The sequence below is a fragment of the Amphiprion ocellaris genome, chromosome 5 (assembly GCF_022539595.1).
Source record: "Amphiprion ocellaris isolate individual 3 ecotype Okinawa chromosome 5, ASM2253959v1, whole genome shotgun sequence".
NCBI classification, from domain to species: Eukaryota; Metazoa; Chordata; class Actinopteri; family Pomacentridae; genus Amphiprion; species Amphiprion ocellaris.
In genome coordinates, this window is record NC_072770.1 from 23,824,042 (window position 1) to 23,842,341 (window position 18,300).

Consider the following 18,300-nt stretch of genomic DNA (forward strand, 5'->3'; position numbering starts at 1 on the left):
GGGCCAGAGAGATTTAATCTTAATTCCTTCTGGAAGACCGCAGTCTCTTTCATGTGTTTGAACTGTATCTCAGTTTATTATTGTTTTGTTTTGCCACACCGATGGATGAGAGTGTCTGTGTCATGAAAAAAAGAGCAATAAAACAAGGGTACTTTGGACATGTTTGCATATTTGTTGTTGTGCACAAGCATGTGTTTCTATATCAGAGGTCTTTGAGAAACGCTGTGAACACTGGACTTCTGTTAGGGAAAGCCCAGCTGTTATTGCATCTCTTCTCTGTCTCCCGCCCACTCCGCCATTGTTTAGATGATCCAGTCATGTGCTTTTCATTAGCAGCATCTCTCCACTGACTCCATGGCATCTTTTCTGTGTCAGTTGGACGTCCAGGAGGATTTTTTCCCCCCCCCTCTAGTATAAGTAAACCGAAGCAGTCTGATTACTGAGGTCCAGCTGAGGGCCTGGTTGTTGTGGTGGGGCTCTCAGGAAGTGGGGCTGGGTGGCATTGTGATTAACAAAGTGTAGAGCCTCTGTGTATACGTGTGTGTGCTTATATGTCACTGGGGGTTAGGAGGTGGACATGTGTTTGCTGCCCTGAATTCCTGCTTGGTGAGCTGCAGCCGCACGATAATGAGGCGAACATATGTGGGGATCAGTCTCTAACACACATGTACACACACACATCTCCTTCCAAGCTTCTCCCCACTGCACTGCTGGGCCCAAACATCTGGATCTGACTGGTCCCCGCTCAGTAAGAAAAGGAAACTTTAAGAAACAGCAAAAAAAAAAAAAAAAAGAATAAATGAAACAAATACGTCAGTTTTTGGGTGGGTGCTTCTTCTCTCTCGGCTTCTCTGCTACCAGTTAAAAGAGTGTTCATGAAAGCTATTTAATGACTCAGCTCCTGTGATTAACAGCAGCGACCTTGTTTCTGTGTAAACGTTTTTATTTTGTGCCGTTTTCAGAGATGACATCATTTCAGATAGTCTTTAAAAGAATATTTCATGATTTGGGTCAATGTTTCATGAATCGTGCTCATAATATCATCAGAAATAATTCAAAACAGTAAGCAAGAAGTTTAACCTGAAGTCACTGGAAATTAAATCAGGGTAATTTTCTCGATGAGGTGGTCTGCCACTAATTATTGGTATCCTGCTACTGTTTGGCTCTGGACTGACACTAAATGTGACAGGACTGCTCTGTGGCTGCAGCATCTCTGTCCAGAGGTTGAAGATGCTTTAAAAGGACAAAATGAGCGGCAAATCAGAAGCTCATGCAGTAAGGGAGGCCTCCTGGACATTTCCACTGTTTCAACAGATTATTTGGGTTCAGTAATGGTAATTCACTTCACTGTCCAACCGATGGTGTAAACACAACATAGTTACATCACTTGTAAGTGTTTCTGCTTTGAGGGCTACGTCAGAGTACTATGAAACACTGTGACATAACTACTTTAGTTCTTGCTTAGATAGAGAGAAGGTCGACAGTGGAAGTAAGAAACAGAGTTACATTTGAGACTGAGTTTGCTTTGTGACTTGATCTGCAAAGGTCTAATAGAATTCCATAGGAGTGTCATTTCTGAAATTCCTCAGGAAATTATTTACCATACAGACACAAACAGATGAAATACAGTCAAAAATAAAACAGACTGTAGAAATTTGAGGGACCAAGGAGATAGGAGAGAAGATATAAAGATAAGGGAAGGGTAAATGTATACTACTGAGTCTGTGGATGGATTATTAGGTTGAATGCATCTATCCGTAACATGGTCCCTCAAAAAGATATATTTAAAGTGATTGTTGTTAAGATGAGTCGTACAGAAAAGGTGAAACTGTTGATGATGGTAACTACAGATGAAATTGAAACAACTAATTCCTCTAACATTTCATTGAGTTGAGTTTTATTTTATACACAAAAGACACAATGTTCACCTATTAAATTGACAGAAAGACCAGGCCAGTCTGATCACCTTTTCTCTTTTCTCACCTCTTGAAATGTGTCTGTTGTAGCTCAGTTTAATTTTTCATACCTGAATCTTATCAGTTTTTGTCACTATGATTACTTCACATCTTCTCTGTCAGATAATTGGTGCCCTGTGTTTAAAAACATGTAGCATAATGCCCATCAGAATCTCTGCCCATTGTTCTACAAATTTAGACATCATGCATGTGTTGCTTTATATTATTCTTATTGAATTATTCAGAGCTTAAGTGGCTGAACTTTGAGAGTAAAACTGTGTGGTTTGGTTTTGCATGTGGAAACTGAGTCACATGAACTGTGGAATGCAGCTTCTTGGCCTGCAGTGATCAGATTCATGCAGTCTGGACAGAGACGTTCGGATGTTAGCGCTCCGTTTTGTTCAGGCCTGAATTCAACCCGTTGATTCAAGAAGACAGATATTTAAAGGGCCGAAAACTTGCTTTTACTGCAGGAAATCTTTAAGCAACAGTCCTCGTCGGTGCCATAACATACCGCAGCAGCTGTTTTCCAAGCAGATGCAGAGAGCAGGGCAGGCTCAGGCCCAAAATCACTTGGTGTGTATAATAATGTGAGAACTTTCCAAGAACGGCCTGTTCTGTCATCTATGGAGTGATCTGGATGATTGAACTGTTTGCTTTAAAGAGGACGCGCATGAGCTTCAGCCAGAAATGTTCCCAGAGGAAGTAGAGCCAAATGAATACTAATATTCTCCCCCTAAAATTTACAGGCAACTTTCTAATGAGTTTTACTGCAGCATCCTGTTAGCACTGCATGTACGTACCCAAGTTCTGCAGGCTGCACCCACTTTCTCCTTTCTGAAGTACAGTGAAAGTCCAGAGCTTTGGCAAATGTTTTTCATAAAACTAAATGTTTACAGTATTCTCATTGTGTTCGCCCTTGAAGGTTTCATACTAATACAAACTTACTGTCTCATTAATCATTTTATGATCACAAAAACCGCATTATTATTGAATCAATCATGAATAAACTATGGTATACACTTGAAACAATGCAGGGTGTTTATAGAAAAGGGGAAAGTGAGGTTAATTCTATAAATATTAAGTAGATGAAATGTCAAAACGAAGTCGCCACACTGATATGTGCTTCAGAGCTTTTTGTTTAGATAAAGCACGCAGAGTTGTAATTCTGTTTTCATGCTTTTGCAGCCGCCTGCACCACCTGCCTTTGTACAGAGTTTCTGTTTATGTCACTGAAATATCTGTTCGTCAGAGGAGACAGGTAGCTGGAAGGCTTTGTTTATGTATGAAGTCAGTTGAAAAGCACATGTCATTATAAAGCTGATAAAACTAGTTTCAGGCAATCACTGACGTCATTACAGAATCAGAGCCTGCATGCTATTAGCTGAAATGTATTTCTCCAGTGAGTATACTGCTTAACATGTCGCTAGAAACAAACCACCTGCGCAGTGGACACTTCCAAATCTAAGCTCATCCATCATGTAAAACAAAATCAACCACTGTCCAGCCCAGGCAGGCCTTCGCTCACACAGTTTATGCCCAATCTAATGGGCTTCAGTGGTACAGCGACTTCTTGGAATAAGTTGCTTATTTTCTTTCAGTGACAAAATTCTTCAACGATGACTGAAAATGCTTAAAGGAATCTTCCACTCAAAACGTGTTCTGGCAAATGTCACCTCTGTTGGATGTTTGAGCTTCACTGTTCAGAGTGATGTATCTGCAGAAGATTGTTTTAAAATTCATCTGCTGAAGTTGGAAAGGTTCTCCGAGGTAAAGGTGTGCAGCTGCAAACAGGATTTACGATGTTACAAGTAGCATATTACAAGTAGCAGTGGCATTTTAAGATTTTCTAACCAGCTGCTTGAACTTTGCTATGAAAAAATTGATAAATAATTACAACAAGGAGTATTCAGAGCACTTTCGTGTATCTTGGGACGTTCCTAGAGGGGATCTTGTGATTCTTCTCTTTGGAAGTGACAGATGGGTCTAACCAACTCCAATCCGCTGCATATGGCTGATTAAAGACATCCTATGCTGCCATTGTGTGGACTGTCTTGTCCTGGTGAAACTCCATGAACTCTATGGGTTTCCATGCCACTCAGTGAAAACATCCAACACTTTTCAGATTTTTAATGTGGCTCAGACATCTTGTTCAGTTTTGTTTGCATTATTCCTGCTTCCCAGCTTTATTTTGATTGTATCTGCATTTGATTAGTGCTTTGTAATTGATCACAGCAGTTTTAAGAGAGTACAAATTTACAGCAAATGAGAAATCTTCAATATCTACCGTATGTGGTATAGCCGTCTTTCATCTGAAGTCACAGAGATGCACTACTGCAGAGTTAGAGCTCATTTGTTTGTGTTTTTTGCATCTCCTCAATGATGTTTGGATTGAACTTCCCTTAGTAAGTGCTACTAAACTTGTCAAGCTTTCTGTTTTTGCACGGCACATATGGAGTTGACAGTGATTGCAGCGGCAGATTTACTGCCTGGTGTTCTTTGGAATTTTTGAAATTTTGGGCCTTTGATGTTGGACAGAAGCTTATTTGAGCGGGGTTTTCAAATTCCGACCATTCACTACTTTTTAGCTTAAATGACGGCTGTCTTTGGCTTATTTTTCATCTGTGGCTAACATGGTATTTAAGCAAATTTTAGCATACCATCAGTTAAGTCTTCACACTGACAGCACTTGCTGCCTCAGCATGTTTAGAAATCCTAAACATGACAGACCTGTTATACTGTTATTTAGACTAACTGTCTATGGTTTTTTTTCACTGCATAATAATACGGAGGAAAAGCTGAAGATGTGTGCACAGATGGATTCTTTAAGATAACAAGGAAACATAAGTTTACTATGCCCTTTTATGAAGTATAAGTAATACTTGTGTGGTACAGCAGTGTGTTTGCTCGTGTCCATATTGTGTTGAGTAAGCTGCATGTGTTTCACATATGGGGCTGCGTCGGTGCTCTTCGGTGAAATAAAGAATGTCTGATACAGATTCCATAAGAGGATGAACTCTCCTCTCACACGCAACGCACATAGTTCACACATACAACGTTTAACCTGGACTGTTCACACCTTTAACCGCTCTGTCACAGTTACCTACATCGCCTGTTTTACCTCTACGGCTCTCTTTACGCTTTGTCACGAAGATAACGAAAGTGTCATTTAGGTAAATAAAATAGGAAAACCTGCAAATCCTATATGTCAATGTTATATGTTATCACATTTATCGTAAAATAAATAAATAAATAAATAAATAAATAAATAAATAAAATCCAGATGTGATGATAAAATCCAAAGTTGGCAACTCAACCAAAAATGTGCGGATTTATAATTTCCTTGGCTGAAACAACTAGTCTCAAAGTCTGAAGCTTTTATCAAGATTATGTGTTCTTTTTCATATTACTGAGGCTCATTATTGTTAGCTTGTGGCCTGTTTCTGGAAGACTGCTCAGACATGAGCTGCTGCCAGAAGTCAAGAAGTGTGAGCTTTCTCTCATTTGAACTGAGGAGCTGTTTCTGCACTGTAAGCAAGAACTGCGTGATACAGAAGAAACTTTCTTCAGACCGTAAAGGAAAGACAAGACGGCACAATCAGCATCTATGAGTGTGTTTATGTGTTAGTGTGTCTAATGAGAGTCCTGGAGGTCTTAGTCTTGCTTGTAAACAGGCCTGTAAATGTCACTAACGGCTTCCTCATTCATCTAACCAAAACCACAAGAGCCATACAAGTCTACGTTGGATTTAGCTACAAACAGACGCTTCACAAATCTGGGAGGTCCCAACATCGCTGTATATTATTCTTCTCTTAGAATCGCTTGGTCCAGCAACCTAACTATTAGTTTTGTTTGAGGCTTAGCTGTGACACACATGCTGAGAAAACTGACTTCATGGGACGGTCAGAGCAGTGACACAACTTACCCGACTCGGTGTCCAGCGTCGGCTGGAACACTTGAAGTGCCAGCCAGACCTGAAGTCAGTCATGACCTCAGCAACAGAAAACACACAAATCAGATGATGAAAGCAGTAAACTAAAGTCCCACAGTGTACCCAGTGGTGCCACTTTTCTACCTCAAAGATGAATGGTTGAGACAGAGCTTATGAAATTTGGTGAAGGACTGACAAATTTTTTTATCACAAATGTAGGGTACCACAAGCTCCCACAATATTTCTGGGTTTTCCCACAAGCCTGAGGTGGACCGCTTTAGCACCGAACTGTGATGACAATACTGGAGCATCACAGCAGGGGACACATGTAGTTGCATTGAGCCACTCTGCTGTGGTCCTGCTTGGTAGCAAGAACCATGTCAGTCTCCTTCATTCTTCAGGACCTAAAGTGAGCTGCAGGGCTGATCCTGGCTACAAGACGTTGGCTCCATATGTGAGCGTTCCCCTCGGAGCCCTCTTTTTTCCTCTAATCTTTACCTTCTTTCTTTTGAAAAAGTGGGTGAATTTCCTTCTTCTAAAAGGGGCCCTTGCACAAATAACAAAGGTCCATAAAGGACTCAAGTGCACGGAGCTCTGATCTCCACCACATTCAACACCTTCACATGACCTGGAATGTCAGCCGTCAACAACACCTCATCACCCAACATGCAGAAAGTGTTGAACCTCACTAGCTGTCTGCTGTCTGAATGGGATCAAATCCCTGCAGCAGGTTGCATAACGCCATGTTGACACCATAGTCAGCTACACTGAACTGGCAGTTAAACAGTCCATAACATATTTTCATGCCTTCCTCTGCAGCACATGTGAACAGGAGTTCATTCATTCTCCAAGAATTCATGTAGTTTTCATTCACACAACTAATTTGGCTCATACATTAAAGACAATTAACATTTGTCTTTAACTTATTTACAAAAATTTGATGAAATTGCATTATAAGCAGTTGAATACACACTGTTTTGGTGGTAAAATGTGCATCGGTTTGACTGTAGAGGAAGCTGTTGGAGACATGGAACAGCTCAGTGCGAGTAACACCCTCACAGTGGAAAAACACTTTTTGTTATCGGAGAGGCCACAGTAAGAACCAGCAGGACAACGTTGCGCTGAAGCACGTCAATGCTCTCTACAAAAAAAAGAAAAAAAAAGAAAAGAAAAACCATCAGCAACTGAAGTAACCATTATTCAAGCTCCAACATTAAAATGCTTTCTGACAAGTAATTCTCGCAAAACTACCGACAACCTGCGTTAAATGATTTTTTGGGAACCTGCTGGCAGCACCACAAGGCATGAAAACAACGTAAAGTCCATGTTTATTCTCCTTTTCCAGCTGCTGAGGGAAATATATGGACCTTTAGAGTATAATTTCTCCATTATGTTGACCAGCTAGTCGCTAATTGTGTCTGTCTGCTGCTTGGTGCTGAGAAGGCAGCATGAAATAGGTTTGACAACAAAGTTGCTGAGCATAAAATCAAAACAATGAACTCAAAGATGCTGAAATGCTCCTTAGACCTTTGACGAGTTGCACAGTGAATTCTTCCCTTTTTTGGTCCCAGACTTGTATTTTTCAAATTCAGTAACTGATTCTCTGAAAAGAAAAGGAGAACAGCTCCAGACAAAGAGCCATCTGGAAATATTAGACAGGTTATTGACAGCAGTGAATTGAATTAGAATAGGGTTTAAAAGATTCGTTCTAATGAGTTTTCAGGAGCTAGACCAGCTATCTAACCTGAGAGGATATTTTGGTACTGTTGTAAAGTGTCTCTGTGGGCTGAGGGATGTGATATGTGAGGGGTCCTGAGCTCTGCAGCTCTTTAAGTTGCTGTTATGACACCACAGGGAGCTTCATAGCAGATTGTTTTGACTGGTGGTTTCCAAGGCAGAGTTTAATTCAGAGGAGAGGAATGGCCTGAGCGATAATGTTTCCACCAGCCAGACTTTTATTCTGTTTCTTTAAGACTGCATAGATGTTCTTCCTGACTATGAAAAACTCCTAAACTAACACACATTTTTGGCTTTCTTACAATTTAATGAGGAATAACTCATATCAACTGAGTCTGAAACCCAAAAATATAATAGATAATTCTGCTTGGTGCTGATGTTTTGCTGACAAATTGAAGCCTACCAGTTTAAATGTTATTGGTATAATATTTTTCCATATCTTCTTTGAATTTTTTCCACTTCATTTTGTGCCTCACGGTCGCGCAAATCAGCTAGTCTGGAAGAAGCGATGGAAAAAATGACATTAGCTATCAGCTACTAAAGAACAATAATTACCTGGCTGCTTTGCTGTTAAGGCAACAAAAGCATCTTCAGTCAGTGGTTCATTCCACTGTGACGCGCCAGGCAGCTTTTCTGGTATTAACACGCTCCATCTGGCTCTACGGTTCCTCCTTCTGCAGTGTGAACTCCAGCCAGCTGGCAATTCTTGAAAACTTACATCTGCACCTTTTCTTGGTTTGGATTCACAAGTGAGAGTTCACCAATGCAAACAATGAACCATACTTCAAATGTGGTTCTCCCTTAAATGCCAGTATGGTTTCTGCTAATAAATCTGTGCTTCATTTTGGATTGGCGTGCTTCATGGGTCTTAAAAAGAGGAATGTGAAAATGTCTGGTTTAAATATGCAAGGACGACTGAATTACAAGCCTTACAGCCTGCATGAAACAAAATAGAGTTCACGGTGAAAAAATAGCGTGAATACAGTGACTGTCCTCCTGTAGAACAAATCACTTTTTTAAGCGAGTTATTGCGAACTGTAATTACATTTAATGACAGTGCCCTCCAGTGGTCATATGATGCTTAATATGCAAAAGAGAAAGTGAGGTTGTGTTGTTGTTGAGCACATAGGAGTGAAGTCGAGCTGAATGGACCCAAGCCCTGACCTCTCTTTAATCCTGTTCTGACTCACCAGATGTAGACTTCAGGTATAAACCTACCATTTCTGCTTCTTTTCATGCAGTTTTGTCCTCCCCTTCAACTATCTGCTTGCAGCTGTAGTTCACTATGAGAAACAACAACTGCAACGTCCAAGCAGCAACTATACGCTGTAAAATGCAGTGAATTATCCATTTTATTGGCATTACTTACCTTCCTGCATGCAAATGCTCTACTAAAACAATTTCCCCTGTCACTATTATGAAGGGGTACCATCGCTGCATCCTGGGCTAAAAACAATGAAAACAAGCCAGAGTATTTTCTCCTCTAGCAGAATGATAGCAAGGTGTAGGCAGACTATTCTTCTGAGCTGACACAGGTGGAGTACAGTGGAGAGTGGTCTAGCTAAGCTAGATAATTCTGAATACTACCAAGTTGTTTTTGTGGTCAAACTAAAGTTAAAAAAAAAATACTTGTGCCTGCTGGTAGGGATACTGATTTCTACTGAATCTGTCAGCAGCAACATGGAAGCAGAGAACTTTTTCCTGCAGCTTGTCTCCATTCACCATGACTTCATACTCAGCCAGCAGACTGCCGGCTGGTCGTCACCGGTTCCAGCTTATACCGACTTCTATGGTTAAGGCTCGTCCCTCACAGCAACTCTGTGTGAGTGACTCCTGCCTCTGGTAAAAGTGGGTCCAGACATTGCACAAGTCTGATCAGACCATCAAACACACTCACAGCATTTATAAGACATGGTGTCACTGGGAAAATATGGCAGTGGATTTAGTAATGGCACAGAGTGAAACAAACACTCACTAAAGTACTATGAGTTCAGTACAAATTGGTGAGCTGTTGAATATCTGTAGCCAAGTATTGCTTGGTTTCAAAAAAATTAATCTGAGGAAACATATTTTCTGTACAGTGGCCAAGAGAGCTCAACGCTGTGCAGGTTAAGAAAACAAATACAAACAGAATGAACACAACCAAACTGACAAACACTGAAATATTCACAAATTGACAATGTGGCTTAATAAACAAACATGCTGCAAATACAACACAGCCCAGCTGAGTTTATGATGTTAACGATGGTAAAATAAACTCTACCGTTTAGCCATTAACATCGATAACACACACAAAGCACCGAACAACAAGTTTTTTGTGTCCCCTGGAGACATTTTTGTTGTTGTTTGGTGCTAAGTTGCTCTTAATCACCCAGAAAGCAAGTGTTGGCTTGTAGATTATTCAAAATTAGCATATTTCAAGTTTACAAAGTAAGCTAGATGGGATGTCTTTTCCCCCCTTTTGACGCAGTAAAAATAATGTTGTCACAAAAAGTTGATTTCATGTGCTGAACTCTGCTCTCTCATTTTCTGAAACTCCATATCTCATAATGGTGACAATGCATTTCGGAATTGTGCAGAAACCTGTTGAGTTGTACGATTGTTATCTTGTGATGATAAGAAACTAGAGGATATTGCAAGTATGAGGTTATGGCAGCATTGTTAAAGGGAAATACTGCCATTATGAAAAAAAACGTTAGTCATTAGGCAAGACATTGTTTTATGTTTGCAAGAAGATGTAGACAGTATTGTTATTAGTATGTGAGGTTCCATAAAGCACAGTGTGATCCACCTGAGGTTTCAGTTTACATGAATAAATCAGCTGAGTCATTTGTAAGATGCTGAGTAAATGAGGGGATATGAGTTATGAGTTAACTGAAATCACAGTTTTATTCAGTGCTGTCTGGAGTCTAATACATCTATCTTTAATAAATGTTTTAAATCTAACCTTCATACATTTGTCAGCATTTAAATACATGGGTGACAGAATTAGATTTTTTTTTAAACTATTGTAATTTAGCTTACATTCACTTTGCTAGAAAAGTTTCTAACCCAGTCACCAGTCTTCACATTTGAGATCTTTAAATCTGTCATCTTCATAGTATTAAAGCACCATGACCGGCTCTGCCACTCTCTCAGATTCTTCTTCCAACATCATAAACCGTGAAATGACATCATGACACAACACAGGCTTGAGAAACAGAGTGAAGAAATGTTACACATAAGTGGAAGAAAAACCACAGTACAAATCCTTTAATGCATCAAAAGAGGTCAAATGTTGAGGTCAGTGCTGAAGACTGCTGCTACATGGGTCTCTTTTACTATGTCTGTTCTTCTGATTTTTGTATTTAACTTTGTTTTTGCTACATTAAACTCCACAGAAGGTTTCTATACTATACATATTACATAACTATTTCTATTTATACTGTTCATGATTAAAATAATTATGGAAACTAGAGTTACCACTTGTGGCTATATGCCTCCACCAACAAGTAGTTTCAATTCACATCCATGTCTGTCCAGACTCATTACTCTGCCAAGGAACGCAGTGGAGTTTTGTGACGATCGGCATTGGTTTGTCTGTCCCTCTGTTTGTCTGTCAGCAACAGGACCCAAAAACAGACTAACAGATTTCGATGACATTTTCAGGGAAGGTCAGAAATGACACAAGGACCAACTGATTAGATCTTGGCAGTGATGTAGCTTATAGTCTGAATCCACAGATTTGTTAAATATTTCTGTATCATTGTGAGATAGCACGTTAGTATTTGCTCTTGCAATTGAGTTAAAAAAAGAGGACACATTCACTAAATATTATGTTAATATCGATATTATGTTTCAGTTACTTGTTCAAACCAAACTTCATGATTGTGATTATCAACATCAGTTCATAAATCAAACATAAAGTAACTACATTTCACTTTATTACACACACATATATAAGAGGTTTCAACTTCTTAGTACTTTCATCATGAAATTTCCATTTACACACAGCTCTCTGTGTGGTGTGGCTGTTAAACACTGTCCAGTTAACTGAGTCAGATTCTCTCATGGGAAAGCTACTGATTTTTGCCACTCATACATTCATAATGTTTCCGTTTGCCCTCAGACAGCTCAGTTTAACCAGAGCGCATTATTCAGTCAAGTCAGAAATGAGAGGTTTTGTCACTGGTCCTATTCAGTAATAACACACAGATGTAAAACCCTGATGAGGCATAACTTGGAAAACATGGAATGAGACAGAGAAACCCAAAGAGCCTACACTGATGATATGAGAAAAGTTTTGATCATAGCTTGTTGCATTACCATTAAATAACTTTGGTTTAGCATTAAGTTCAAGCTCAGCATCTTCTGAAGCTCAGTTTTCTTTGGGCTGTGTATCCACATATTGGAGACATAATGAATTACAGTCTTCGTCTCTGGTTTCAAGCTTTAAGGCTGGGTTGTTTGAGTTCACAGATTATGAGTTGGACAATAAAACAAAAATTGTGAGTTGAGTCATGACTTTTTCTTTGTAGCGCTAGATGAGGTTGGCCAGTCGCATACAGTACTTGTACACTAGATTCATGTTCAGAAGGTGGAGTCAGATGTAAATACTTCGAAGGACTCGCAGGCAGAACACCCAGTCGGGAGGCAGCAGATGGTAGGACAATTTGTTTCCATCCAATCGGAGGATTTTCATCCTGGAGTAGGACAAAGGTCCCACCTCTCTGCAGAAACTGGTCACGTTGAACTCTGTGATGGAAAGACAGAAAACAGGCAGGATTTAGGAATAAAAAAAATACAGACATTCATTATTAGAGATCCATTATTCACCAGACAGACAGTCATCTGATCATTGTTGTCTTGCCAAGACAATGTCGCCATTCCAGAGAGCTGTGATTTCACATCATGTACCATGTGTTCGTCACATGTAAATTATCAAGATGAAGCACTTCGGTCACAATAGGCGATTTGTCAAATCAAAGCAGCTCTGTGCAGTCTGCAAATAACCCTCTTCTTCTTACAGTCTGCTTTTACCATTACAAGCCTTACAGGTGCTGTGGTGAAAACGGAGGCAGAAGAAACCACAACACCCTCCTTTGCTTTCTGTCAGGCATTTCAGTAGTATTGCTGCTCTCAGCCCAGACTGCAGGCTCTGGCAAACAGGAACTGTGGTAGCTGTCAGGCTGCTAGCTAGTTAGACGATGAGGTGTATGTTATTGTGGAAGTGTTTTTCTGTCCGTCTGTCTGGTTGGTACACAGCCCTTCTGTCTGCTGCATCACAGATTGAGAAACAAGAACACATTTTCACTTTGCCAGAAACCCAGACCTGCACACCAGGTCGCTGCTGCTGGATAGTCATGTGAGTCACAGTTTGGCTACTGGGTACAAGACTGCTGCACTGTGATATAAGTAGTATGTGTCCAAAAACAAATGTTAAAATGACAGGGAGCAGACAGAGAAAGAGGAAAGGGGAGACTGAAGAGGGGAACAGCCTGTGCTTCGGGCTCATCTGGCACTTTTACCTCTGAATCCATCACAGATGTTTTCATACCGTTCCCTTTGCCTCTTTGGTAACCTACTTTCCCCACATCCAACCAACTAATATCCCCTCCCCTCTTCCATCCTCCACCCTCCTCTCACTTCTTTTCTCTCCATAACTCCTACTTAGTCCCTCCTCTGCCTGCGTTCTCTCTCCTGGCCTCACCCACTTGCAGCTTCTCCCATGTGCAGATACAGCAGCGAAGGCAGTGAAAGTTTCTTCTCACGTGTTTTATATTTCTTCATATCCACCGCAGCAGCGTTTGTCAGATCTGCTCCAGGTGTCGAGGCACATAATTCACCAATATTGTACTTACTGAATGCTAGAATGTCTGAATGTGTGCACATGTGGAAAACTGGCACTTCACAGACATGAAATCCGAATCAACGACGTGAAAGGTATTCGTGTGTATATATTCATGTGTGTTTTCTTTGTGATTATGCAGCTCACCTTGTATCTGATTGGCCTCCAGGTAGAGGTTCTGCAGGGTGGTGGGAACTGTGGGAATGGTAGTAAGTTTGTTATAAGACAAGTCCAGCTCCACCAAGCTGGAGGAGTTAAAGACCTGCGGGTGGATGCCGAGGTTCTGCAGGCCACAGTGACTCAGACGAAGGTACTTTAGGTTGAGGAATCCCACAAAACTGTCGTCATCCAGCGCAGACAGAGAGTTGTTAGACAGATAGAGCTGCTGGATGGAGGGAGGTAAATGTTTGGGGACGGTTGAGAACAAATTTCCACTGAGGTCCAACAGGTTCAGCCTAAGCAGGCCTATAGGTTGACAAGAAAACATCCACGCACATGCAGACATTAATACACACAAATAGGTTTGACAGATGTGTCCAATCAGTGTTAATTATTATCACATTATAAAACTTTATCAAATAGATGACTACAACAAAAAAAACATTTAAACATTTCAAGTTAACGTTTTTAAAATGGGTTGAGTTGACAAAACATCGTCGTTAATTGCATCAACTTCATATTTTGTGTCAGTTAAACTTAATTTCCTGCATTAGTTGAATTAAAACTAAATGTAGGTTGAGATAACTTAATGAAATTGGCTTCATAACTAGATATTTCTTCACTTTTAAGTCAGGATTTCAAGTCCCTTTGCTGGTCTACTTAACACTAGTGTGACTGTTTTTAAATTTGCAAACTTAAAAACTTGTGTTAATAATTATGCTAATTAGATACAAAGCACATAAAAATTCCATTTAAGTAATATAAAAATGCCACTTGAAGCAACTTAAATTTTTACAAATGATTTAAAACTTGTGTTCATTTTCCAATCAGATACATAAAATGATAATTATCTTTAAAAAATATATAATTCTTTACAATTCTCACATATTCTCTAAGATATTTATCATTTGTGACATTTATAATTGCATATTTGTAAATAGACTGCTTGCACTACCTTTAAGATTTTTAAGACTTTTATCTTGCACCTTTTGCTATGTTTGCACTGAAAAGGAGAAGCTCTCCGATCTCTTTGTACACTGTATAATGACAATAAAGCACATTCTATTCTATTCATAATTGTTAATTATTTACATTACCTTTGACTCACCTTTAACATAAACATTAATGCAAACCGTTTTGTTGTTTTTGTTGTTATTTTTAGAGTGTATGTAGCCTGAGTTTCAGGAGAAAGGAAGTGAGATTTACACACAATAAACGCAACAAAACGTTTGTTTCTAAATGTTCGTAAGGAGTTTTTGTTTGTTCTCTCACTTTCCATCCCAGGTATTCAAAGTTGCCTCTGCATGTGCAAAGAAAGGAAATGACACATTACACTACCTTTGAGGTCTCCCTCTTTGATGGTTTGCAGTCTGTTTCCCTGCAGCAGCAGCAGCGTCAGGTTTTGCAGTTTCTGGAAAGCTTTTGGGTTGATGCTGCTGATTTGGTTGTGAGCCAGTCGCAACTGTTTGAGTCCAGCTGGCAGAGCACTGGGCACTGATGTCAGGTGGTTGTGGTTGGCAAAAAAATAGCACAGCTGGCTCTGGTTCTGCAGGGAGGCCAGCTCCAGCTTGTCGCTCTGCAGCTTGTTGTTGTCCAGGATGAGCCAGCGGAGACCAGTGATGTTGGTCAGGACAGAGGAGGGCAGGGAGGAGATGTTGTTACCCTGGAAACAACAGAACACAATGCTTTTTCTAGTTTGTTGCTTTAAACTTTCCATCCATTCAAAGAAAATATACATTATAGTGCGGTAGAATTCAGCTACTGTGTAGAACGTGAAAAGGAAATGAAAAACCACCATGGGTTAGAAGCAGACCACTGGAAAGAAAACATAAGCTCAGAACCCGTGTCAGTGTTTGTCCTACCTGAAGAAACAGGTATTGAGTTCTGTCTGGCAGTTGGTCAGGGATGTCTGCCAGACTTCTGTGGTCGCAGTACAGAGCTGTGGGCCACTGGATGGGACAGTCACACTGTTGAGGGCAGGCCAGGGGATTGTTGGCTCGGAACCAGGCCGGATCCATCCGTCCCTGCAGACTCAGAACACTGGGCTCACCCAGCAGGCGGTTAATCCACAGAGGAATGCCTCCATAGTCCACGTCTTCACCAACGGTGGCCGAGCCAGAACCAAAACAACACAGCAGCATCAACAGGCCACAGCACAGGAGAGCCATGGAGAAAGATGGTGAGATCCTGTAGATTTAACATGAAGACAAATCAGAATTTTCGAATCAGAGTCATTTCATGAGTCAGGATGAGCGCTGCTATATGCCTGTGAAGGTTGTGTAATGTCTTCTCTACAGCTTGAGGAGTCTGGTGGAGTAAAATATGACAGACTTGTGGCTTAGACACTGGAAACACATTTCTAACTGAAACTTGGGTGCACTGAATTTGGAGTCTAATGTGGGAATTTACCAGACATTAAGAGTGTAAACAAACACATTACAGGAGGTGTAAGGTTCATGTAACCTTTGGAGAATCAGCTTTGACCAATTTTAGCCATGTGATAGTACCGCTTTAAGGACAACAATGTAGCTCACCCAGCCGGCCTACCACTTTGATCGATTTTGAAAATCCTCATACTTCTAATGCTAGCAGCAGGTTACTTTTTCTGATATAAAGTAAAACAATCTAGAAATGTACATAATGGATTGTCATGACATTAATTTCAGATAATTCTGCCAATCTCAGGATTCATCTGGATTACTTTTGTGCTTTTGTTCGATGCCAGTGATAACATACAACACTACCATGGTGAACATGATGAATTATACCAGCTAAACAGGATGTAAATTAAAGCACCGCTGTATCTATGGATTGGTCCTCTAGTTACTGTAAACCACATACTTGGAGTATGTTTCAACAGAACTTTAAGATGACCTCATTATTATCATTGAGGCAGTTCTGAGGTTGAATTGCTACGCTTACAGAATGTCACTGACATTGATTTCATTTATTTATTTGTTTTGTTGGATTTGTTCATCTAATTGGTAATTGCTACACATTCAGCATTGTAAAAGTGGATTTCATCTGACATACTTCTGCATTTATTGTATGCGCCTAAGGACCACAGAAAATTAAGGATTTCTCTCAATGTGTTATCCAGAGTTTTATATAAAATGGAAATAAAATTGAACATACAGCCTCAAAGAGCTGCTAGCATGTCTGTAGATGGTTAGTCCTGTTATTTATTTGTCTCTCGCGAGTCCCTGGATGTAAGTACATAGCAGGCAAGTTGATCTGTAAAAGGAAATGAACTGTTAAATTGTAAAATTTGAAAATTTAAAAATGTCCATCTGAGGCTTTGAAAATTAAGTTAAACAAATATGTGAGATCAAACATCACCTTTCCTATGGCCATCTCTCCCAACTGCATGGATTGTCAAATTAAAATCTAATTAATGGAAGCCGTGTCCCACTGCATATGGGTTATTTTTGCATACACACTTATTTACATTGAAACCTATGAAAATGAAAAGGAAGAATACATTATTTCCTGCCTGCACATATGTTTACTGTAACACCCACATAGTTGGTATGCACAAAGTACACGCACACAAACACACACACATGCTAGTCACTACATAACACAGCAATTTGAAAGACATCTTTGCATCATCAGGAAGTTTGACTTGATCAGCATGTTTGCAAAGCTGCATTTTGCCTTCCTCACTCGTCTTACAGCGCAGCACATGCTCAGAGCGCTGCCAAGAGATTACTGTAATTAAACAACCACACTTTGTAGTTTCCATCATTTCCAGTTTTGCCTCCCTTGCAGAAAGAGGAAATGTAGGCAGGCAAGAAACAAACGGCAAACCGACGCTTACCTGTTTGAGCAGGAGCTACAGAACGGAGACAGGTTGAGTTAAATTTCCAGTGAGACCCTCGGGAGCTAAATGCAAGTGTGTGTCAGTGTGTCTAAATGTGTGTGTGTGTGTGAGTGTGTGAGTGTGTGAGTGTATGTGTTTTTTCAAGCTACCAGCGATGTTTGCCTGCTGTCTGATACATTCCTCTTCTTCAAACGCTGCCCACATCCCAGACCCCAGACCTCCTCCATAAACTTCCCTCATTCACTTCTTCCTTTTCCCTTCTCTCAGCCTTTGGTAACAGTTGAATGCACAACATTTGGTGGAAACATGTTTGCTTGGAGAGATGCACAAAAAAAAAAAATACACAAAAAGGGCTCACAGGAAAAAGAAATGGAAAGAAATGAAGGGCAGCTGGACTGGGATTCTAGTGGTACAGAGCTTTGAGTGAATATGAGAAATTTTTGATCAGTATTCAAGTATGTCTGTGTGTGTGTGTGTGAGAGAGTGAGTGAGTAAGTGAGTGAGAGAGAGAAAGAGAGAGAGAGAGAGTCTACAGTATGTGATCTGCCTGGAGGCATTTAAGCCACAAAGTACCTGGGGAGCCAAAGAGACCAGTCTGTGTGCATCAGTGTGTACGTGTGTAAATCTATGTGTTTGACTGCACACTTCTGTGTGTGTGTGTCTGTGTGTGTCATGAAGGACGAAACTTCTTGCAAGCATCTCACTACAGGAAACTAAAACGGTTCCAGACTCCTTTCACTCCTAATATGGGGGAAGCGCTGTGAGAAAAGAGGTAAGGTGGAAAAAAACGGAGAAAAATTGGGACATCTATTTCCTGACAATAGCATGTAAAGAGCTCCCTCTAGGAAAACCACACAGAATCACACCC

The 18,300-nt window shown here is 40.3% G+C and overlaps 1 protein-coding gene across 2 annotated transcripts; it reads right to left on the minus strand.

Moving 5' to 3' along the window:
• Positions 1-10,493: 10,493 nt before the first annotated feature.
• On the minus strand, positions 10,494-17,848 carry zgc:113307 (uncharacterized protein LOC553753 homolog). 2 transcript variants are annotated; one of them, XM_023267243.3, is made up of 5 exons: positions 17,582-17,848; positions 15,472-15,796; positions 14,948-15,272; positions 13,598-13,915; positions 10,494-12,357 (listed from the first exon to the last, which is right to left on the minus strand). In XM_023267243.3, exons 1-5 carry the CDS (start codon positions 17,608-17,610, stop codon positions 12,206-12,208), a joined length of 1,149 nt encoding a protein of 382 aa, XP_023123011.1. In that variant the 5' UTR covers positions 17,611-17,848; the 3' UTR covers positions 10,494-12,205. The 2 variants fall into 2 exon arrangements, with proteins under 2 accessions (XP_023123011.1, XP_035802710.1); XM_035946817.2 differs by lacking the exon at positions 17,582-17,848 and adding an exon at positions 17,430-17,575.
• Positions 17,849-18,300: the final 452 nt, after the last annotated feature.